General features: G+C 39.1%; 1 protein-coding gene across 1 annotated transcript in view; it reads right to left on the bottom strand.

The window, feature by feature from the left end:
* The window catches only part of KCTD16 (potassium channel tetramerization domain containing 16), a 476989-nt gene extending 464599 nt beyond the window's left edge, over positions 1 to 12390 (bottom strand). Inside the window, exon 1 of the mRNA XM_007939074.2 lies at positions 11559 to 12390. Within this exon, the coding sequence (XP_007937265.1) occupies positions 11559 to 12390 (832 nt within the window). The remainder of the gene's footprint in view (positions 1 to 11558) is intronic.
* Between the last annotated feature and the right edge of the window lie 13603 nt (positions 12391 to 25993).

Here is a 25993-nt window from a genome sequence, read left to right as displayed (position 1 = left end):
GGAAGTAGATTGCCCAACCTTCCTCCCAAGGAGTGCTTGGTGGGTTTGAAAATTGTCTACTTACTAGTCTGATCTTTCCCTAAAGCCATACGTTCCATGAGAAGAGTCACCACATGCAAGATTGGGTAGATAAGTGGTCAATAAATATTCCTTCAACCAGTGCAAAGATGTCTTTAAACCTAATACATGTAAAGCAAACAGCAGAGCAAGATCACAGTGCCTGGAATTTACTCTTGTAGTCAGAAGGTAGTGAAGAGTACTCTTGACTAATCAACTGAGGCTAAACCTAAATCTGCCTATTAAAGGAGATCATTCTGATGATGAAAACAAGGTTATACTTCACTACATTTGTGTGTGTGTTTGTGTGGAAGGGTGTAGATAAAGAAAGCTCCAAATTGCCTGCAGTTTCCAATCAATAAGGTCTATGCAGATTGTTAATCACTTCCCTGGCAGATTGTGGAGAAGCACTGGAAAATCATTAGCATGAGGATTTTGTGAATCAGAATCCTGTTCTTTGCATACAGATATACCATTCTTTACCTATCTCATCGGACAGTCCTACAAAAAGGTACTTTATCAAAGATGGGCCCTCACTTAGTATGAATCAATAAAATCTTCTCAAATAAATAAATATTTTACATCCAAAGCAGGCCAAAAATGGCCTTTAAAATGTTGCTGGTGTTACACATTCTCCCTGTCATAGGAAGAAATTCCAAGCAAAACTGCTAATTTTCTAATGGATATTCTCACTATGCAAATGAGAATTGATACCTTTGTATTTTGTTGTAGCTCGATGCATTGTAAAACAACTCTAGGTGAGTATCCCTCTGTTTAAAAAAAAAAAAAAAAGAATAAAGCTAATTCATAAAAACTGAATCCTGATTTCTATTTGCATTACAATGTGAATGTGCAGGTACATGCCCATAGGAAAATTCCCCCAACAGAAGCAATCAAAAGCTTAAACTATAAGGGAATTAGCAATAATTCCTGACCAGTCCTTGATGTAGGCCAGCTCTTCTTCTGTTTGTGGTACTGTCAGAACTCTGCAACACTTCTCCAAGCCCAGAGTATTGCTAAGTCTCTATAACACTCTAGCATCCTTATGCCCCATTTCCCTTACCCCAATCACTGTAATGCTCTGTTGCCCCCAGGATCCCATTTTTAAAAAAGTCATCATTTCTAAACCTGAGCTTGCCTTTTCTCTATTAATTGTCCAGTGTCGATCTGGGCAGTACCCAATGTTGTCTAAAAACCAATGTTTGCCAGCCTGAACAAAAATCTTCAGTTCACCCCCAAGTTATGTCTAATAGGTTGCCTCCTATTTTCATTGATGGAACTAGATCACAGTCACATTATATCAGATTTACACAGAATGCTATAAACTGGGGTGGGGGGATCATTATAACTTTCTGCTTTGGAATAGAGCTGATCAACAAAAATAGAAAAGCATGGATTTCTTTGCATGGGGCAGCTTTTGAATGGGTCACGTGGTAATCACCCTGCATTAGCACTCCTATTTCCTTTAAATGTCACATAGCACACTTACTCTCAGTGTGAAGCAAAAATGTCTTGTTTTCATTTCTGGAGCAGATAAAATAATCCTATTGTCAGTGGCATATTCAATAACCATTTTCTGTCACCATGAAGGAGAGAATACTCTCTAGGCTAAGATTCATAAAAGGTTACTCTAATACTGCAGGGACTGGATATCCAATTTAAATTGCGTTCTTAATTTTCAATTTTACCACATAATATCCTGGGCTCTGAAAAGCCACAGGTTGAAAACAAGGTAGGGGAAGAAGTCACTCTTAATGACTTCCATTATGGAATAGCCAAAGGGAAGAAATGAGTTACTGGAATGTGAAGCCTTTTGAGGGCTTTACTTTTATAGTTACTCAGATACAATTAAAATAAATAGCTTGAGACACCTTTTTCAAAGCCACTTCTAGATGTTTTTATTTGTTTGTTTGTTTTTTGTGTGCAGAATCAAAAGATCAGACAAAACAGCCTACAGGACTATTAGAACCTGATCAGCATCATAGCAACATATTAGAAGCATATTAGAAGCAGGGAAGTCATTTAAGGGAAACCTTTGCATCTCATGCAGTCAGTGTTTTCAAAGGTCCTACTACTTTATTCCCTAACATTTCTAGGTGCCAGGCTCTATTCTAAGCACTTTACATATATCAGTTCATTGGATTCTTATAGCAACCCTATGAGGCAAGTGCTGATGTTGTTGTTGCCATCAAGTTGGACTAGACTCATGATGACCCCATGCACAACAGAACTAACATTGCCTGTTCTGAGCCTTCCCCATGATTGGTTGCAGATCAGACTATTGTGATCCACAGGGTTTTCATTGGCTAATTTTCAGAAGCAGATCACCAGGCCTTTCTTTCTAGTCCATCTTAGTCTGGAAGCTCCACTGAAACCTGATCAGCATCATAGCAACATACAAGCCTCCACTAACGGAAGGGCCATGGGTGTACATGAGATGCACTGGCTGGGAATAGAATCCAGGTCTCCCACATGAAAGGAGAGAATTTTACTATTGAACCAGCACTGTCCCCAAGTACTATTGCTATCATCCCCCTTTTACAGGTGAGGAAACTGAGGCACAAAAGTAAAAGAATTTACCAAAATAAATTTACCAATTTATTTATTACAAATAGCTAATAAGTAGCAAAGCTGAGATTCAAACTCAGTCAGTCTGGACTCCAAAGTCTAGGCTCTAAACCACCGTGTCTTGCTACCCCTGGCATTAAGGAATGATTATTAACATTTACAGGAAGAGAAGTTGTTATTGTTCATAGTTGTTGAGTTGATTCTGACTCATAATGACCCCATGTGTGTGGAGTAGAACTGCACTCCACTGAGTTTTCAAGACAATTAAATTGGCAGGCCTGTCTTCCAAGGTGCTTCTAGAAGGGTTTGAACAGACAACCTTTCGGCTAGTAGTCATGAGCTTACCTGTGTGTCACCCTGGGACACCATAGGAAGGGATGGAAAGAAGAAATTGAACACTTTAGCAGAGAGAAAATTAAAGTTACCTGGCACACTACGAATTTTGTAAACTTATTTTCCTATTGGGAGGATTTTCTTGATTTCCAACACTTTTCTGAACCCTGAGTCCCTCCTGTGTTGATTCTGACACCCGCACCCAAACCTGGCTTCAAATTGCCACTGCTTGGATGAACTGACTAAAAGCAGACCTCAAGAGAGTTTTCTGAGTTCCCTTGAGCTACCATCACCAGGCAGGTGCTAAGACTGAAGTACCTTCCATTGAGATTCTTAGCACAGTGCCTGAAGCACTCAAGAAGTGTTAACAAATACATTATTTCTTAAAGCACCAATTACATCATTACTGCTCTCTAGTTCCTCTAGTAACAGGTAAAGTAATAGAATATTCAAGAGTGGCATCTATGACCTTCACAGAACTAGGCAGTGGGCATTTTTTCATTTTTTTAGCAAGTACTTAGAGTACTTGTATTCGTGCCAGGTGTTATGATGAACAAGGCAGGCAGTTCTGGCTTCACAGAGTTTACAGTCTAATGTTGGAGAAACAGCTATGTTAGCAATTATAACACAGTATCACAGGGTCCAATGGTGCAAAGATAAAATAAAGGAATACCTAGACCAGATATTAGGAGCCCTGGTGGTATCATGGTTAAGTGCTCAGCTGTTAAATAAAAGGCAGGCAAATTCCCACCAGCTACTCCATGGGACAAAGATGTGATGATCTGCTAACATAAAGATAAGAGCCTTGGAAACCCTATGGGGCAGTTCTGCTCTGTCCTATAGGGTCACTATGAGTCTGAAATGATTCAAAGACACACAACAACAACCTAGATATGGTGAGCTAGGAGAGGCTTCCTGGAAAAAGTAACCTCTTTTGGGACTTGGAATTATTTAATTAATCAAAGCAGTTGGAGGCAGGGTTCCAGGCAGGAGGAACACAGTCACACAAATCTCTAAGTGAGTGTATAACAGCATCCAGGAACTGAATGAAATCTATTATGGCTGAAGTTCAAAATGCAAGGAATGATAACTGAAATGGCTAGGGAGGGAAGCAGAGGTCATTTCATGAAAGGTTGCGATTCATGTTAAGGACTTTATATTTTATTTTGAGAGCAGTTGTAAAGAATGAAGAATTTTAAGCAGAGGAGCGATATGGTCAGGCTTGTATTTTAGAAAGCTTTTTATAGCAGGGAGAACAGATCCAAAGGAGACAACACTAGGTGCGTGGTGGGGAGGACAATTTAAGTTTCCATAAAGTAGTCCAGAAAAGTAGAGCTGGTGGCCTAGGCCAGACTAGCACCAGCAAAGATGGGAAGAAAGTTATGGACTTGAGAGTGATCAATAAAACCATAGGACATGTCATCATAGAGTGGAGAAAGCAGATGGGGATGTGGACTCAGGGATGCCACACAGGTTTGTTCCTTGGGCAACTGGGGGGCTGAAGATGTCATTTACTGAGATAAGGAACACAGGGAGAAAAGATGTTTGGCAAATACAGAGGCAGAGTACAGTGGAGCTTCCATATAACTGAAAGAAACAAAGAGTACTCCAATGTAAAATAAAAATAGCCGGGAGATGAACTTTCCCACCCAAAATGACTCCTCCTCACAGTTAATAGGACCCAATACACACGTCACTGCCCTTTTAATGGTAGCTCAATCTAATTACAAGAATAGCAGTGGCATACTAGGGAAGTCTTGAATGGAAGGAAAGAAAAACTTTGTTGCTGTTGTCGTTGGCTGCATGGAGTTGATTCCTACTCCTGATTCCTCCATGTGTGCAGAGTAGAGATGCTCCAAGGGTTCTCAAGGCTGTGACCCGTCAGAAGCAGATCACCAGGCCTGTCATCCAGGGCTCCTCCTTACTGTCTGCTATATCGTGAGAATCAGTTTGAATACTGGAGACAATAGACCCCACTTGCTATTTATTTATATAATGCATTTTAGAAGAAAAGCTAACAATAAAAACATGCCCCTCCCTTGCCTCTATAACAAACAGCATTTCAAACGCCATTGCAAATTTAAAATGTACTTGCCACCACTTATGAAGATTCCTTGGCAAAAACATTAAATGTAAATATAGTCAGGCTTCTGGCATCTTGAGTCTGGATCCAACAACCAGTTTACAGAAAATAAGGGGTCAGAAAACTGTGCTAATAACATCACAGAGATGATTCGGTAAAACCCAGAATGTGGGACACTTGACATGATAAACTCCTGGTTTCTTCAAACAAATAAATTGTAATAAGAGGAAGGCAGGCAAGGAGGCAGGCAGGCATGCAAAGGCAGGCAGAAAAGGGGAAGAGAGGAAGGATGGAAAGAGATTTCAGATTTTTATTTTATTACTTTGTTGCAGATGTTATATGCAGTACTTTTTAAATTACAAGAAGAAAGAAAAGAAACATAGCAACCAAATATGATAATGGACTTCATTTGGATCTTACTTCTAACAAATCTATTTTGAAAAAACATTGTAAGAAAATCAAGGATGTTTGAATACTGACTAGATAGTTGATGATGTTAAAGAATCTTTAGTTTCTGTGTGTGATAACAGTATTGTATTACTATTTTTTATTTGTGGTATTTTAGACAGATATACTATATTATTAGCAGATGAATGAAATAACTGATATCTGGGATATCTGAGATTTGCTTCAAAATAATCTAGGGGGAACAGGAAGGAAAATAGGTAAAACGATAGACGAAATAGGATTGGTTCTGAAGTGATAATTGTAATTATTAAAGCTTGGAAGTTCATTATATTACTGTCTCTACTTTTGGATGTATTTGAAAATTTCTGGAATAAATTTTTTTTAATTGTCTTGCTAAGAAATGCTGTATTTGAGGAAAGCCAAGGCAGAGACCAAAGATGACAGAAAAAGAGCAACAGTCAGTTATGATGCAGAAAGTGAACATTCATCTATCTGTTTCTGAAGAACTTTTTTCTATGCATAGGGCTGGCACTCCTTCTATGCGTAATCACTCCACTCTGTGGTTTGTGTTTGGAGGTGTTCCAAATGGAGCTTTGTGGCACATTGTCAGCTATTTCCATTTCTAATTTCTTTGATAAGATCCAAACCTCATTAGGCTGTCAGGAACATTTGGTCTTCTCTATTTTAACATATCAACGCACTTAGGGGCAATCTCTGTGCCTACCTTTTATGCCCACATACTGACACTTTTCTTGCTGCCAAATTCATTCAGTATTGCCACAGGCCTAGGCATAAACTACTTTAATCGCCTCTCAACAGGGATTGGGTCAGCTAACAGATATTCTGTGGCATGGAAACAGAAACATTATAATAATAAATTTTAATAACACGCTTGTGTTACTGGTATATTGAACCTGGTTGTTGAAGTACAGCATTTTAAAGAGAGAAGAAAAAATTATTTCCCCTATCCCTTACCCCTTTTTCATCACTGCTACCAACCAACATCTCCCCAAACATGGGTCTAAAGTGAATTCAAGATGAAGCCTTATCCTTAAATGGTGCTTTTCTAAAATTGTTAATTACAAAGCCTAAAGCCTTATGGATCCCCTTTTTAAGATTGTTGTTGTTGTTATGTGCTCATAGCGACCCCTCCTTGGGTTGCCTAGGCAGTATTACTACGGAAGTAGATTGCCGCATCTTCCTTCTGAGGAGTGGCTGGTGAGTTTGAACCTCCAGCCTTCTGGTTAGCAGTCAAGTGCCTTAGGCACTATGCTACGAGAGGCATTCAGCTGGTAACTGAAAGTTTGGAGGTTTGAGTATATCTAGAAGCACATCAGAAGAAAGGCCTGGGGATTTACTTCCAAAAAACTCAGCCATTGGAAAGCTTATGAAGCATAGTTCTACCCAGGCACATATGAGTTGTCATGAGTTGAAATCAACTCAACAGCAATAGGTTTTTTTTTGTTTGTTTGTTTTTAAGTCTTAAGAATAGCCCTTTCAGGGTACAACCTTATCTCATCCACAGTTATTTAAAAGGGATATTTTAAAGCCACTGGGAAAGGTAGCAGCATGCCTTGAAAGCATTTGAAGTATAATGTCAGAGAAGAATATTTCCTGAAAACATGAGGAGAAAGAATTGAATGAAGGGATGAATAAAACAGGAGGAAAAGAGAGCATCTGATGTGGAGAGGACAGAAAGAAAGAGGTGTTGGAGGCCAACTTCACACACTTCACTGTTTTGCCTACAGTGTGTCCCTGTACTGTTTCATTTAAATGTGCCAATATCATTTCCCTATAGACTATCAAAACTGAAGTTATTATTGCTGTCTTTTAAATAACCAGGAGAAAAAGAGAATCATTTCAGGATGGATGCATCTCCATCTCTTTTCCTATGAAAACACACCCCCTTCTTGAAGCTTTTGCCATCTGTATCAGGTAAATTATTCGCAGTGGCCAGAACCATATATTCCTCCCCAGTGAAAGGTCATGCAGCTGAATTCTAAGTGGGAAATAATTTTCACCAACAGCCCATCTCAATCAACAGTCCACAGGGACACATACTACACATATAATTTAGAGGCTTCTGTGGTAGCAACCCTTTAAATTTACAGAAATGAAGTGAAAAGAAGAAAGATTAAAATGCACCCACAAGCAGCAATTTGTTGAAAAGGTAAAGAATTGGTGCCTGTACCTATAATTCACAGAACTCAGAGTATACATTTTCAGAGAAAGTATTCTATGAATTAAACTTCTTGCTTGGGGTTATGTTACTAGGTTTTATTAGAGACAAATGCCTTGGAATCTTAGTGCTTTCAGGCATTCATCTGGAGTAATTTACTTAAGGTTAGACTTAAGGAAATGTACATCATCCTCACCAACTAGGAACAATCTTCCCACTCTTTCAGGCATTCGAAAATGGCTCTAGAATGAAGGGGTTCATTTCTTTCCATGCACCTGTGATTTCTGTTCCTAATCATTACTGAGTATCTGGTTCAAAATCAGGACTTCTCTTTTCCAAATTACTTAGCTCCCATTTCATTCACAGGTGAATCAAGGAGGCATTGACTGATGTTGATGTTGTCTACTTCTATATAATGCATAAAGAGAAAGAAGACTCCTTATTCCTTAGCTAGTTGGGTGGGAAAGGAGAAGACATAGCTTCTTATTATTTTAAATTAAAGCAAAAGAAACATCTAACATACTTTGTGAGACAATCCTATGATAGATGTTTATTTTCTATGTTTCTACATCACTCTCATTAAAGTTCTTGGTTGCAGAGAAGTGAATCATGTTCTCCATAGAATTTCACATATACTTACTCCTCACTTATTGATTATCTTCTTTTCTGACATTTTCCATTTACGACAATAGTAGAAAATCTATTGTTCAACTATTTTGCGTATTAACAATATATGTCTTACAGTAACAAACATCAAGGTGCAAAGTGAGAGTAATATAGTTAAGGTTATGTATCAGCTTGGCTGGGGCATGATTTTCAGTGGTTTGGCAGTTATGTAATGACGTAATTGTGCAGTTAACTAATGATGTAATTTGGTAGTTATGCAATGATGTACTTTGGCAGTTATCTAATGATGTAATTTGGTAGTTATGCAATGATGTACTTTGGCAGTTATCTAATGATGTAATTTAACAGATAATGATATAATCTGTCAGTTACATAATGATATAATTTTGCAAGCTCTGTAATGATGTAATTGGGCAGTTATATAATGATGTAGTCATTCTCCATTTTGTGATTTAACGTGGCCATCTTCCATTTTCAAATAATGTTAATTTTTGCACAACAATCTGGTTTTAGGAATCTGCCCATGTAGATAAGTGAAGAGTGGGCGTATTGTATTTTGGTGTATGAATGATGTAGACAAACACATTTTTCATCTTCCTCTTAAACACATCCAAACACCTGTTGACTTTTCACCTGCTTATAATTCTATATTAATAAAATACTTCGTCAAAGCTATACTATGTTGCCCATCAATTCTAGATCTACATGAGGCATTTCTTAAGGGTGTTGAAGATTAGCTGAAGCAGGAAACTAACTGATTAATAACTGACTGGGATATTTTGGTCTGCAAAACTTCCCTGAAAAACTTGGAAGCAAAAGTAGGAAAAGATGGAAAGAAAGGTTTTTCCCATGACTTTCAACCACCATATGTGGTAGGGATTCAGGCAAAGTGATTCTACATTATCCCTGAGTTATTATATGAGTCTAATTGCTTAAAGTCATTTCTTTGGATATAAGGAGTTTGTGTGTGTGTGTGTGTGTGTGTGCGTAAAAGAAGAAGTTGAATTCCTTTGCAAGAAACATCTTTGCATGCAGCCAACTCCCTGCTTTCAAGCACCTCCCACAGTTTCGGTCCATTAACCCGAGCACAACAGCTTGATGAATTAATGCTTATATAGGCACAGTTGGCAGCTTCTAATTAAATAATTATGGCTAAGCAGCTGCACAGAAGCTGTAATGCATCCTAGAAAGCCAGCTGTCAGTTTTATTGGTCCTGAGACAGAGAAAGAGTTAATACTTAGCTCTGGATGTTGAGTACAATGAGGCAGCATCTCGTATGCGAGATATATGCTGTGTGGTATAAAGTTCCTGTGTGTTTGCGTTAGCCTGCCCATGGAGAGATGTGGAGCAAACTGTTCCTCGGCAGTATCTCAGAAACCCAGCAAAGAAGAAAGTAGTTATGGGACCAGGAGAACAGAGTATGTCCAGAGCAATCTAAGGAGGACACGGTGTTAGATGGATGAGGCTGTAATGAACACAGAAATGCCACGGAGCTGGTAGGCAAATAAATGTCAGGGTCTAGGTCTCATTCAGGTGAGCAAGGGATTAGAAATCTAAAGTGGTTTTTTGTTTGTTTGGATGGCTGGCTTTCAGATAAACTTTTCATAAAATAGAGATATGCTTTGGGGAAGGGGTATGACTGACAATGTTTTCATTTATTTGGCTGACGCTTACAATGCTGTTTTCAAATATTAGAAATTAGAGAACAAGGTAATATTACAAATCTACTATTTGAACTATATCTAAGATGCACTTTTCCAAAAAGTATGAAAAAGATATTTTGATTTACAAAAGCACAGAGAACCGGCAAGATACCTTTGTAGAAGGCTAGAAAGCTGGAGTCTTATGTCTACACTAGGAGGAAAATCACCAAAGAAGAAAGCCACGTCTAGCAACTAAGCTCTAGCATTGATGAAGACATAGATTATAGATAGAGACCACAGAAAGAGTTATTGGGCCAAATAATGTCTATTATCACACATCAGTCAATGTGCTAGTGAACTGATAGCTGATTTCTTTTTTCATCCATAGGCAATCCATGTGTTTTCACTTCTAATAGCCAAAAGGGTGGTAACCCAGTAGAGAACACCTCAACTTTCTACTGGCCTTTTCACTAAGGTTCTCACACCACCTCCAAAGGAAGAAATACAATTCTAGACAAGAATTGGTCCAAGAAATTCAGCCCTACCTTTATGTTCAGAGTAGTTTAGATATTCCAACCCACAAATTCTAGATTTGCTTTCAAATAAAAATAAAAGAAATCAAATGCTAACTCACTGAAAATATATTTCTTGTGGAATTCACTTCACCCAACTCCCAGGTTGTTGGAAATCAGTGGTCAACTCAAGCACTAAACAGAAAAGGCTGATTTATTGTGTTCCCTTCAGGGATCGATGGCTTATAGTTTATTTAGAATAATCCTGTTTCATAAAACAAGGCAATCTGCACTGTAAATCTTGATTTAAAGCAAATGAACTGACCTCTCAGACACACTTACTTAAAAAGCTTCATTATAATTGTTTCCTTTTCTTTCCCCCCTTTGGTTTTCTTTTATGTCAGTAATTCTACCACCTCCAAAGCTGTCTGAAGATGTTTGCTTGTGATTGACAATTCTCAAGGTCTAGTTCCTTTTAAAGGGATCTTAAATGAAGTTCAGCTTAATTAAGTGTGCAGTGCAATTCAAGTCTCAGTAAAGATTCAAATTGAAGATTTGTAAAGCCTATAAAAGCAGTTTTAAGACTTGGGGGGAGAGGAAGAAGGGGGCTATTCAGCAGTCTGTACTGCCATCTAGCCAAGACCATGCTACTCAGGGCAGCATCTTTTTCTGTTTTCAGAGACCTGATGAAAGCAAATCTTTATCAACCTGCTTAGTAGACCCCTAAGTGCAGTTAAAGACATAGACAGGAGTCCTTTTTCTACCCTGTTTTGACCAAGCTTCAGTGGACAAACAACCAAATTTTAAACACTGAACTTACCATCACAATTCAAGAACTGTCAAACAGACACATGTCTGTGTTTTCATTCTATATGTTACATATACCAATATCGTTTGCATCTTACACTTTTGAGGTCTTTGAACATTCTGTGACCTGATTGGAAAAATGAATAAAAGTTGCCTTAGGAAAGACATGAGAACTGAATGACACTCTAATGACAATCTAATACTCTAGCCAGAACTCAAGACTGAAAAGGAAAAAAAAAAAAAAAACAGTCTCCCTTAGGTATTGGCTAAATATGCTGACCACATACATCTGTGAAAAGAACTGATAAACACAAAAAGTGAAAAGAACCCTTTGTACTCACGGTAGAAGACGTATTCAGTGTAGCTTGACCAGATCTTGTCATCTGTATATTGGTTGATGAAAGACGCTGTCACTGATGAGTTACAGGCCACCATGTGGAATCCACACTCTGACAACATATCAAAAGCCCTTTCCAGATGCTTGAATTTGAGATAAAATCTGGAGGTGTATCTTTCTGGGGCTCTGTCAGGGTCTCTGCTCTCATTCAAAGTTTCTCCAAAGACTTCCTTTGCCAAGGAAATCCTTCCACAGACCAAAATCCTGGGAACTCTCCGAAACTTGGCATCTGCTTGGCCCTCCCTACCCATGGTGCATGACCCCCTGTAGCCCACAGTAATGAAACCCCACTTGCGGTCGGCAGGGAGCAGAGAGGAAGGGGGGCAGATTCTCGTGTCGCTTCCTTGGGAGGCATCTTCAAAGTCACTATGGCAGAATTCATCTGGGCTCTGCTTGATTTCATCGGGGGTCAGGAGTTTGACCAAGTCTGGGAGTTGGAAGTACTCAGCTTCCCTTTTCAGTCTTCCCCTTTCTGGAAAGTGATCAGGCAGGACCACCTGCCTGTCCCTGAGATAGTCCAGAATATAACGGAACAAGAATCCATCTCTGTCAATGAAGAACCTTCCCTTGGAGTCCTTGGCTAGATCGTTAGCTGTATCTCTCTTTGGGGAAAACATTTTCCACAAGAGAGAATGAGGGACGCTAATTAATGTGGAATGGCGAGTGAAGTAAACTTGACCCCCGACATTCAGCTCCACAACCTCAGGGAAGGAGTTGGGAACTGCAGCCCCTTGTTCCCGAGGATAATAACGACTACAGTTTCCACTCAGAGCCATTGTCCCTTTCTTCTTCTTCTTCTTCTTCTTCTTCTTCTTCTTCTTCTTCTGCTTCTTCTTCTGCTTCTGCTTCTGCTCCTGCTTCTGCTTCTTCTCTTGTTTTTATTTAAAGGTACAATCCAGGGAAATCACAGCCTTATCCTTTGCATCAACTTGTAAGGGAGGGAAAAAGGATCCTAATTTGTAAAAACAATCTCCTCTTATTCCAGTTTTTTCCCAAGAAAGCAAAATTTGGAAGAGTCCACAGGTGAAAGGATGCTGAAAAAGTAGCTTAAACCCTGGCTGGTGGTGAGCTATTACTTCATGGAATAGAATCAAGTCATCTACATCCGATCTTCCACCACGCTCAGAAAGCAAGACAGGCCAAGTCCCCAGTTACTCACAGGAGTATCTGAAGGAAAAAAGAGAGAATTATTCCTTCAAGCCCAGCATGAGTCAGAAAAAGAGAGATGGCTGGAGGGGGGGGGGAGAAAAGGGAGGGAGGGAGAAAGAGATTATTTTACATAAGCAACCCTGGAATTACTGATTTCAGTCATTCTTCAACTAAATCATAGCTTCTCTCTTGTCATTTTGTGTCTACATGTTTATCCATATATCTCTTCCTCCAGAAATTATTAATAACAACATCCCTATTTGTAACTCTGCTTTAAAAGAAATACACAATTGTCAACTTCTAAAAGGGGCTCCTTCTAGCAGCTGGACAAGGAAAGCAAAAAGCCAAACAGCTTACCTTACAGAGACCTGGAGACCCAGTTCTTGTGAAGCAATACCCATTTGCAAAGCAATCAGAGTCCACAGTCACACTGAGTCTGGATCTTGTTAAATCCCAAACAGGTAAAGGACAGAGGTATCAATGACAAATGCCAGAGAAATGTGCTCTTAGAAAATAGTAATTCTGTACATGTATGTGTGTGTGTGTGTGCATTTATGTATATGCATGTATGTATTTATATGTTCACTTCCAATCTCAAGTTAAAAAACAAGTCACAAATAAAGTTAAACTGTGATGAGAGGTGGTTGGGTTAAAGAAGCAAAACCCAGAAAAATGTTTAACCAAAGCTTCTCCAGGATAAATAAATAAACCTTTAAAAAGGATCCTTAAAGCAGAAGAGAGTTGCAAAAGGGACCGGGACTTACAAGGTTTTTAGAAAACCCAGGAGCAGAAAGACAGACAGATGTGCTCTGCTGGGGTCCCAGGTAGCCACCCCACCTGCCAGAAAGAGCGAACGGGACTCCCATGTTCACAGCCAGGTGGGAGCCGTCCGCCACAGCACAGAGGAGCCGGCGGGGGGCTCAGGACTCTGGCTTCTCTGGCGGCGGAGCTGGGTGGTTCCACAGTTCCCAGCGCAGTTCGGATGCTGTTGTTTCAGCAGTGCAGGCAAGAAACCATCCAGGGAAATGACTATTACATCATCTTAAAGGAATATGGCTTGGAGATAGCAGAGGCAGCTCGGAGTCACGTCCTCCTCGGTGACAGGTTGCCAGGACTGCTCAGGGACGCGACGCTCCGCGTTGGCTCCTGGCTCACAGTGCCTCTGGACTTGGGGCTTGGGGCTTGGGGCGGGGACGCAGCGCTGCGCAGCCACTTCCCTCCCAGTCCTGTCCTGTCCCTGTCCGGAGTCCGGAGGTTCTGAGGGCCTCTTCTTCGCCCTTTCTTTCTTGCCTGCTCCACTCCCGTCTTGACCCCCCGCGATGAAATAAAAAGTAATTTTTCCATTTGAAAAATCTACAAACTCTTTTTACATGTACGAAATATCTGCTGAAGGGCAACTTTCTCCTTAAAAAAACCACACCCAAAGGACCCCAATGTTCAAGCCACAAAGTAGCTTGCTTTCCTTTTTTCTTTTCTTTTTCTTTTTTTAATTTGAAAAGGATTAAACCATGTTCTGTTAAATGTTCTCCTGTCTTGCTTCCTTCCTTCTCCACCCCTCTGCAACCTCCCCTCCTCAGGGCCCACTCCCAGCAAATACCTAAGTAATCGGATAAATAAATAAACCTCTCTGGAATGAACGCAGCTCAATCAAAATAAATAGATGAAGCACTGGCACCATAGAAAACCCCCAGTCAGGAAAACTTAGAGCAGTAAATCATTTGCTTAGCTTACCTGAAAGAAATTGTTACCTGCAACCATCTTTCTGGGGCTGTTTCCTTATTAAGCATCTCTTGGATTTGCCCCCGCCCCTTCCCAACTCATCCAAGGAGGACTTGGTGGAAGACTCGCCTGCTAAGAGACATTTCACTCCTGTCCCAGAGGGCTCCCTTAAGTGCATCATTAGAGTTTCAGGAAGGCATTTCCAGGGCAACCTAATCCACTAACAAAGTGCTTCCAGTTGAGCCTGCCAGTCAATAATGGCCCAGCCAATAGCTTACAGTAAGTCAGCCATTTCCCCTTTAAAATCACCAGTGTCTTAGGGCTCACATTCCTGATAATAATATAGTACTTCGTCTATGAATAATATATGTGAAGCACACTACCTCCCAAGCAATTGTTCTTTTAAAAAATGAAAACCAAACCTGGAGGGAAAACTATGAATTAGACATGCTTTCTGGGATACATGTGTTTATTGCCTACTCCTATCTCAAGAATTAGCTGGAGTTTAAATAAGAAGATAGATACAGCAATAGGATAAAGCAATAATTAGTTTTACTATCTTTTCTCCCATAAGCATTGGGTTACTACACACATTCAGAGTATTAACTAACACTCCAACAACTGATTTAACTTATTTTCTTTAACTAATGCATTAACCTGTTCTGGCCTCAATCATTCTGATTTTTAATGCTGGACAAAGCACCAACCAAAGTAAGGAAATGATTATTTGATGCTATTTTATCGCCATCTTGTGGTAGTATTACATCAGTGCAAATATTCAGCTGGCAGCAAAAATCCAACTGTCTTCCAGTAGATTCTGACTGAGCGACGCTACAGGACAAAGTAGAACTGCGCCATAAGGTTTACAAGGCTGCAAATGAGGGTACCACATCTTTCTCCCACAGAGCCCCCGGTAGCTTCGAACTGCGAAAATTTTGGTTGGCAGCCGAGCGCTCTAATCACTGCGTAACTAGGGCTCATCTGCGCTTTAAAAAGTTCCATTTTACCTTTATTTTAAAGTTTTGATAGTGATATGAGTTTACTTGGCATGCACTACTCAAGAGTTGAATAAATACTTCATTGCCATCGTGCCAAGGGAAAGTATAAATCTTGAGTCTATGCCTATTTAAGTGCTGGTTTTGGTTGTAGTGAAAAAGTAAACAAAATGTTTTACTTCCAGTGCCCCATGACAATAGCTTTGGACTTGGATATTGAAATATTCCGGGAACATTTTGGCAGGAGATGGAGGAACGGAGTAAGAAGAATGGACTTTTAAAGCTCAAAAGGATTTGAGAAATCAAAGTCAAAACCCATATTAAAGATAAAGAAACAGAGGACCAGAAGGGACAGTACTTCCAGCAGGGTCACGCAGTTCCAGAGTATCAGGGCAGGACCTAGACTACTGTCTGTGCAGTATGTTCAATGACCTTTTTATTAACTTACGTATTCTACAACAGGAAGCAAATAAAGAGAAAAAGAAGACCCACTATCACTATGCTAATTTTAAAAAAATTCAGCAAGTCTTTGGTTTTTAATATTAAGTTAAATTGCAAGGACAATGAAATATTGCTGTTTAGAAGAAAAGTATTTTGAATTTCAAAAATGAAGATCTCTGTTAGTGGGTTTTATAGGTTATTTTATATGTTAGATCTCTGGTGTGGGTTTTATAGGTTATTTTTGAGAAAGGTAGTTCTTAACCTTGTTTTGGAAAGAAGAAAAAGAGAGAGAGAGAAAAAAAAAAAAAAAAACTAATGAAACCTGGGAAATGAAGACACACGCATTAAAGTTTGCATTCAATGTCAGGGGCAGAGTCTCTCTCACCTTCTGATAGGTGAAGATTTGATGACATTTGACCCTGAAGCCCATTCATGTTTTGGGTCTACAGACCTCAGATTAACATCCCCTGATCCATATTCTTTCTGGTTCCTTTAGTCTCAGGGATGCAAACAAATCGGAAACAAAGCCACCCACTACACAGAAATTTAAATAGCGCTAGAGTAAGGAAGTGTGTCCCAGAGAGGTTGTCAGTAAGCCCAGCTGTTTGGTGCCTTAACAAGAGGCAAGAAGCCAAGTCTAGGCTGTAAGTGTATTCCTGTCCTTCGTGTCAGCAGATAACACTGCTTGTGTTATTATTCTCTTCTGGCAGCTTTCCGCTGAAATATTGTGGAATGGCACATGTGGCCCGAAGGCTGAACAGCATGCAGCAACAGAGCTCTCTGAAGGGAAGAGTCAGGAAGGGAGTTCTACCCTGTTCTTTGTAATATTCAACACACGATGGTAAATGGTAAAACTGATAACAGTGTCTTAGCCTCTGCTTCTTATTCTGACCTTCACACACCCCCATAGCTGGATGTTGAAGAATGTATTCTCGAAAGGATAATTTTAATTTTGGAATAATGGAACCACTTCGCATAATATCATCCCCTAACACACCCTTAAATTCCCTCTCCCCTCAAGCAGGGGTAGCTTTTATGCTGACTATCTTTGCTATAGGGAGGGAATTGATCTCATAAATGCACTCATACTAAGATGCTGTGCACTTAAGGTGTTATGAGTCCCAAGCACTCCTGCACTATCATCATCATTGTCATCATCTTCATAGCTACTATTTATGGACGGCTGAACATCATGTCTCCATAATACTAATGTAGGATGCAGCCATTAGTCCTCTTCCAGCACTGTCTTACTGGCTATGTGATCATGGGCAGGGGACTTGATGTCTCTGAAGCAAAGTAAAATGACAATACTAAGACCTGAATCCCAGGTAGTCTCTGCAGATCAGATACTATGATGCATGTAAGACTCTCAGCACATCCCTTGGTTCTTTGTGAGTGCTTAAAAAAAAGAAAAGTGCATTTTGTACTCATGATAGTGATAACAGTAGTTGATGTCATTATTGTTGAACTCACACTGAGGTTCAAGAAGTTATGTAGTATGCTCAAAGAGAAGTTCAGTTCTACTTCCAAAATCTTTGTTCTTTCCACCAGGAAACGTCAGGTAAAGACCATTGCTGATATTATGGATATTTCGTTTTAATGGGGGTTTTAAAGCATTGGTGGGGGAGATGAAGTGCAGAATTCACTTCTGAAAATTATCATCTCAATGCTTAAAATGAAAATGCTACTACTTTTTACCAAACATATTTCTGGTATCCCCTCCATTCATTCCATGTGGATTTAAGTAGCTAGGTTGTGTCCAACACAGCACTAGGTACTTGAGATAGATACAAAGCTCAATTCAAAGCAATCTCTAATCTCAAACACTCACACACACACTTGCACTTAAAATCATACCACTAGGGGGGAAAATGAAAAGTTTTAAATTGTGGAAAACTGACTTTTATTAAAAAAGGTGCCTGATGCTGTATTCAGCTTTGAGCCATAGAGAGTTCATGTATGATTTGAACAAACCACTTAACCTCAGGTGGTTTCTGCCTCCATATCTGTAAAATGAAGCTGTCCCCCTTTATAGAAATACTGTGACTGATGACCAAAGAAAGAGAAAACCCAGCTTCCAAATCCTCAGAGAATGACCAGGAAGTAACTTGCTATGTAAGGAACAGAGAAAGAAGGCAGCAAACAGTCTCCCTTCCTGTTAATGTAAAGTCTTAACAAGGACTTTTAAAATTTAAGACTTCCATAATCCTAAACTTAGAAGGGGACCTCCTTCTAGGTCATCTAATCCAGCCCCAGATCCAACTTAAAGTTTAAGGTAATAGCCAGAATTCATGCTAGTCCTTTCTCTCACAGTTTTTTCCAGGAAATACTTTTGAACTCTACTCTCATAAAACACAAAGGATAACATAAGTTATTAGTATCACCTGATGCCTCTAGAGGATATCTGCAGGATAAAGTATTTCCAAGTGGACTACCATTTTGAGATCTAAGCTTTAGAAACATTATACACAGATCTGAAAAGAAAGGACTGCTCATCAAATATGAAGTATTAGTAGGATCTCAGGGTCTGTTTGTTTTTTAATTCACCACCCGTCTATCAGTTTGTCATACTGTGGTGGCTTTCATGTTGCTATGAAGCTGGAAGCTATGCCACTGGTATTTCAAATACCAGCAGGGTCATGTGTGGTGGACAGGTTTCTGCATAGATTCCAAACTAAGATGGACTAGGAAAAAAGGCCTGACAATTGACTTTCGAAAATTAGCCAAAGAAAACCTTATAGACAACAAATGGATTCAAACATACCAAAGATCATAAAGAAAGTACAGGAGTGACAGCATTTCATTCTGTTATACATTAGGTCACCATGAGTTGGAGCTGACCTGACAAGCGACCAAAAACAACAAAGTTTCTGATGTGCATGTGCAGGGTGAGTGTATCTGCTTCTGTTGGAGATGCAGATTCTCTTAGAAACAAGGTAACATTTCTGGAACACAGTCAAAATTAAGAATGCACAATTTGACCATGGAGCCAACTTGATGATACCTAATAATAACAACAACATTATAGTTTCAAAACAACATGTACATATGTGTTTTGAAACTATAATCTCATTAGTATAGAATGTGACCAACAGAAATACAGACTCTCTCTCTTAAAATGGATTGGCAAGTATGAAAAAGATTTCAATATAACTGTCCAACTGTCAAATAATCAGTGCAATAAAGATACACCAAAACCAGACTCACTGCCATCAAGTCAATACCAGTTCATAGTGACCCTATACAATAGAGTAGAATTGTCTCACAGGGTTTCCAAGGCTGTAATCTTTACAGAAGCAGATTGCCATATCTTTCTCCCACAAAATATCTAATGGGCTCAAACTGCTAACCTTTCAGTTAACAGCATACTGCTTTAACCACTGTGCCACCAGGCTCCTATTAAAATGTTGTTATTATTAGGTATCATCAAGTTGGCTCCAACTCATAGCAACCCTATGTACAACAGAACAAAACACTGCCCAGTCCTGTGCCAGCCTCACAATCCTTGCTATACCTAAACCCGTCGTTGCAGCCACTGTGTCAATGAGGGCCTTTCCCTTTTTCACTGACCTTCCACTTTACCAAGCATGATATCCTTCTCCAGGGAATGGTCCCTTCTTACAACATGACCAAAGTAGGTGAGGCGAAGTCTGGCCATTCTCACTTCCAAGAAGCATTCCAGCTGCACTTCTTCCAGCACAGATTTCTTAGTTCTTCTGGTAGTGCATGGTACTTTCAGTATTCCTCACCAACAAAAGCATCAACCCTTCCCAGTCTTCCTTATTCATTGTCCAGCTTTCACATGCACATGAGGAGATTGAAAATCCCATGACTTGGGTTAGGCGCACCTTAGTCTTCAAAGAGACATCTTTGTTCTTTGGCACTATTTATTTTAGAAACAGCTGTTTCAAAGAAACAACAACAAAAAAGAGGTCTACTCTCGCCTACCTCCTACACTCCTCCTAGCAGCTTGCTTAATCATGTTGTATATTTCAACATATGATGCTTATTACACGTGTGCCATGTGTGTTGCATTATACGCATTGACATAGTCCTTACTATAATTGCTATATATTATGTAATATATCTCATAGCAAAAAAAGCAGCATACTTTCTGCACCAGTAAATATCAACCTGTTAGGAAATTTATTTTTGAAATGACATCTTTGTTGTCATTCCAAAATATGAAACAGATGAAAGCAGTATCAAATCAGAGTTACTGGAGGTGTAAGTTTGAATTTATAACATTTTTTTTCTTAAAAGACAACCAGTCAGAACTTGTAAGAATATATCAGCGGTCTTTATTGTGAATTTTTTTTCCTAAATAATTTCATATATTTTTAATGGAATTTGTTCAACCCCTGGGGCAAATTCTAGGAGGCTTTGAAAATCCTGGTTAAAATGAAAGGAGCAGGTTTTAGAAGGAAGCAGAGAAGAGCTTTAAACAGGCATCTACCAGGTGTACGATCTTAAGCAAATCACTTTACCTTTCGGAGAATATTCTCCTCATATATATATATATTCACTCACTCACTGCCATAGAGTCAATCCAACTCAGCAACCCATCCTTGCGTTTCTGAGGTGGCATGACTGCGGAAGTAGATTACCCAATCTTCCTCCCAAGGAGTGGCTGGTGGATTTGAACCACCAGTTTTCTAGTTAGCAGTCAAATGCCATAGGCACTACGCCACCAGAGTATTAGGAATGAAAATGTCTACTTTTCAGGATTGATGTAAGGATTAGAGATAATGTTCTGAAAGTGCCTGGCACACAGCAAATGTTTAATAAATAATGGACAATCATATTCTATTTATGCTTGGCTCCGTCATCTCCTCTGCCCCTCTTTGTCCACTTTCTGCCCATACCCATGGGGCTGTGTGACTGAGTGGATACAAGGGTACCACATTACTCATTCATGCTGGTAATGATGCTAATCCCCTTTCTGAAAGCCTGCTTCTCCCTGCTAGGAAAGAGACAGGAAAGAAGAAAGAGATAGTGGGGACCTCTAAGCACATTTGTCCTTGAACATTGATAATTAGTTCATTTAAAAACACATGCTCTTGCTTTAAAAAGTAGTTATACCTTTCAAAGGATGATGAATGGAAGAAAGTGCATGAACAGGCTGGCTCATTCAAAATATCTCACATCATTTTACAGTGATTCAGCACAATCACTTTGGTGTAGCGGTTGTTTGTAGAAGGCATTTGTCACAACTAAATCCAAACATGTCATATTGGTAGGTTGAAATGAATCTTACCAGTGGCATCTGCAGATGAGAAACAGCAGGAAGAAAGAAGGGCAAAAACCAGATAACAAATGGAAAGATTTAGTTAATGGAGCGAGACTGAATGGTTTTATTTGAGGTCTTGAGGAGTCAAAGCTGGGAATTACAATTAAACTCTGAATACAACATGGTACCAATGGCACATTTTTTTTCCCTTGCCTTTTGAGTTATTTGCAAGACATTCACAGAGCAGGGATCATCTGTCATTCATCTTGGTATCTCCCAGCATGTAACTCAGCATCTGGCATCTGCTCAATAAATGTTTATTGAATTTAATTTCAGGAGCAAGAATGATATCCTCCTAAACACCCAACAAGGCAGTATGTTAAGATGTTGACAGGGTCAAATAAGAAAAAGCTGCTGGTTTGGAATATCAGGTAGGTGAGTTCAATTTATTTCTCAACACACTGAATTCTACATACTAGCAAGGACTTTTCCATTTGGTTGAGTCAACAGCAGCCAACAACAGAGAATTCAACTGACTCCCAAACCCAGCCTCTCTTAACCCACCAGAAAAAGATAGACCATTTAAAGGAACAACTCTGGAAGATTATGAGATCAGTGTGTTTAGTTTCAAAATTTCGTTGACATCATTTTCTTAAAAGATCCATGCCTGTACCTATGGACAAACAAATCAACAAAATTAACCAATAATACAGACTCTAACTTCCAGATCCTTCCACATACATTGTCTCTTTTAATTCTTACAACAATCCTCAATTGTTGACATTGAGAAAGATAAAAGAGCCAGAAGAGGTTAACTAACTAGTAACAGGTCACAGCAAGTCTGTCTGGTCCCAAAGCCCCCTTTTCACTATAGCGACCTCATTCAGGCACATAGTACCTGCAGTACTGGGTTGACTAAGCTACCACCACCCCTAATTCATGTCAACCCAGAACCTCAGATTGTGATCTTATTTGGAAATAGAGTCTGCAGATATAATTAGTAAAGATGATGTTATACTGGATAGGGTGGTCACTAAATTGAACAGCTGGTGTTCTTATAAGCAAATCATATGAACACACAGAGAGACACACAAGGAGAACACCATGTGAAACAGGGGCAGCAAATGGATTGTGTATCTACATGCCAAGGAATGTCAAGCATTGCAGGTAACCAATAAAAGCTAGGAGAAACCAGGAACAGATTCTCTCTTAGAAGAACCAACCGTGCCTACAACTTGATTTTGTACATTTGGTCTCCTTAACTGTTGTTTTAAGGAGCTCTGGTGGAGAAGTGTCTAAGGCATTTGACTGCTAACCAGAAGGTTGTCAGTTCAAACTCATTCACTCTGCAGAAGGAAGATGGGGCAATATACTTCTGTAAAGATTTATCACCTCAGAAACCCAGTAGGAGCCAGTATGAGTTGGAATCAATTGAGTGGCAGTGAGTTTGGTTTGATTTTTGGTAACTGTTTTTTCAAGACACCTAGTTTCTGGTAATTTGTAATGGATCCCTGGGAAACTAATACAGTACTTTTTATTAGATGTCCTCATTATATACACAAGATTTTAATTTGTCATCACACAGAGGAACTACACTTTCTTATCCTAGAACACCAACATAATCCCAATTCTAGTTAAGTTTATGACAAAGAAAAAGGACTCCAGAAGAATTTGCCAAAAGATTGTTATAATGAAGAAATGAATGCATGAATAAATGAGTGAATGAGAGAACTATCAATTGGGACAAGGTCAAAGACAGAAATTTTAGCTGGATACATCAAGAACCTGATATAATGTGATATTCCTAATTCTCTTTCCTCCTGAAAGGTTGATTTCAAATGGGGAAATGATTTAAGGGTTTCAAATATGGGGAAAAAATATTGTGAACACAGAATCATAGAACTACCATTTCACAAATCTGAAAAAAATGAGCAAGATAGATTTATGTGTTTATGTTCTAGAACTTAGAAGTTTGAGGATATCAGAAATTTCTTTTGGGAATAAGAATCTCCCTTTTTAAAAATAAAACCATAGTTTTGTTTCTTTTTTAAGTACTTAAATGTTAAAAAAAATGATTTACTTAAAAATATTTTGGCAGGAACACAGCAGCTCTGATCCAGCTATTTTATGCAGTATTCATTCTGTATCCTTTCTAAAACTGGGTGTTGGGGGTTGGAAGGTCTAGTAATGATCGCTCTACACAGTCAAACATACTGGGCATGAGATTTAAGAGGCCAAAGCATACAATTCAAATGTGAGATGAGGAAACAACACCCATTTTCTGTATAATATAGCTTTGCCCAGCTTCTGCCAGGGAAATTGCATGTTACCTTGATAGACAATGATCTGAGCCATGAACACATCTCACAATTACCCTAGGGTCTCATGAAATGACAGGCTGCTGTGCAAGTGTGCTGTTCCAGTAGCTGCTAGAAGACATCAGACAATCATTTGAAATGGAGCCAGTGTCATACATCTTCCTGATAAATCTGGTTGCCATTCATCAGGAAAAATAATGTATATGAACAAGTGGAGTGACACATACACACACACACACACACACACAAAGATTTATGTATCTGATAGAAACTGGATTCAACCTGGTGTCTCCTGACCAACCCCTTAAATTTTTTATATATTTAGATGAATCCTTGACAGTAGGTACATACAAATGTATGTACAATGCCATCATATAAGGTACAGTGGCTACAGTCATTGCTAGATAGTATATTAAGGAATATCATAAATTATGATTTAAAAAATAGAAGAATGGGCTAAGGATGGAGAAGTAGTGATCTATATTTTATTTGCACCAAAGAGAGTAAACAAATACACTCTTCTTATCATTTTTCCCCAAGGATGTTTATATATGTAAAGAAAGAAACAGAAAGCAACTGACAATGGAAGTGACACAAGAAGCCCATGTTGAGAACATGAGTTCTTCACAATATGACCTGTGTAAGTCCTTATTATTGCAGATATCATCTGTGGAACTGCAGAAGAGTGTCAAAGAGAGAGGAAAAACCTCACTGGCTACATCAATGTCAACAAAGTCCTTCCCCATAGGCTCTCTTTGTAATGACAACTATGGCTGTTCCAGTCCAACAGAAGAACATGTATTCCACTTCCTGTCTCTTATTAGCATTCATGTATTCAAATACTTGATCGTCCATCTGTACAAAGGTCTATGTTAGGCACTTTTAGAGGGTGCAAAAATTAATCAGACATGAGCTTTACCCTCAATAAGCTTATAATCCAGTAGTGCAAAACTGTCTGTGTCTGAGTTGAAGACATATATTCGATGCATGGAAGAAAGTGATCATTTCTGACAAGAGAGCAGGAAAACGTTCTGTGAGAGAGAAATGGAGCTAACCAAAGACACAGCCATGTTTTGCAATACTAAACATATCATGTCTAGCACAAAGTCTCCATTAATAAATTATTGATGGACTAAAGAAAGTGTCACCTTGCATCAGTACACATTTACTGGGTATGAAGTCAGAGTGCCATGCATTTAGAATTCATTTAAAACTACCCTACACAGAGTGATTCATTAGAGAGCTTATTTTCTCAGAAATATTTTATGTGTGTGTATAAATGTTAAGTCCATTACAGCACTAGACTATATAGCTGATTTATGTTGGTTCTTAGCCAATGAGGACTAAAAGCCATTTGAGTGGCTCTTTCAATCTGTTCATTTACTCTACCAGGGCCCACTTTTAGCCATAACTTGTGTGGCAGTGAACATGTGAAGTGACACACACACACACACACACACACACACACACACAAGATTTATGTATCTCATAGAAACTGGATTCAACCTGGATCTCCTGACTATCCTTTTGAAATGTTTATGTTTTTAAATGAAGTCTTAACAGTAGATACATACATCTGTATTGCACAAATTCATCATTGAGCACTTACTGATGAAGATCAAAGACTGCAGCCTCTAGTATGGATTACATCTCACCATAAAGAAAACAAAAATATTCACCATTGAACCAGAAAGCAACATCATAATAAATGGAGAAAAGATTGAAGTTGTGAAGTTGTCAAAGATTTCATCTTACCTGAATCTACAATCAATACCCATGGAATCAGCAGTCAAGAAATCAAGTGATGTACTGCACTGGACAATCTTCTACAAAAGACCTCTTTAAAGTATTAAAGAGCAAAGATGTTAATTTGAAGATGAAGGCGTGCTTGACCCAAGCCATGGTATTTTCAGTCACCTCTTATGCATGTGAAAGCTGGACAATGAATAGAGAAAACTGCGAAAGAATTGATGACTTTGAATTATAGTGTTGGTGAAGAATATTGAATATACTATAGACTGCCAGAAGAATGAACAAATCTGTCTTGGAGGAAGTACAGCCAGAATGCTCCTTGAAAGTGAAGATGGTGAGACTTCTTCTCTTATACTTTGATCATGTTATCAGGATGGGCCATTTCTTGGAAAAGGAAAAGCTTAATAAAGTAGAGCGTCAGCAAAAAAGAGGAAGAACCTCAGTGGTATGGATGGACATAGTGGCTGCAACAATGGGCTCAAACATAGCTACTATTGTGAAGATGCACAGGACCAATAAGTGTTTTGTTCTGTTGTACATAGGATCTCTATTATTTGGAACCAACTCAACAGCATCTAAAAACAAACAAAAAATGGTGAATGAACTCTTCGATGCAAGATTGCAACATGGTTGACCAATGTTGTGCAAGCAATAGTCTGGGGCATCTACAAAAGAACAAGGAAGATGCTGGATGGTGGCAGGCAGGCTTCAATGCAAGAGCTCCAAATTTTCAAAAGAGATAGTCTAAGCAACCCAGATTAACAATATTGCCTTC

Source organism: Orycteropus afer, unplaced genomic scaffold (genome assembly GCF_000298275.1).
Source record: "Orycteropus afer afer isolate SDZICR_OR568_19922 unplaced genomic scaffold, OryAfe1.0 scaffold00056, whole genome shotgun sequence".
Lineage (NCBI taxonomy): Eukaryota > Metazoa > Chordata > Mammalia > Tubulidentata > Orycteropodidae > Orycteropus > Orycteropus afer.
The sequence above is the reverse complement of the archived record's forward strand: the minus strand, read 5'-3'. Positions and strand labels throughout refer to the sequence as shown.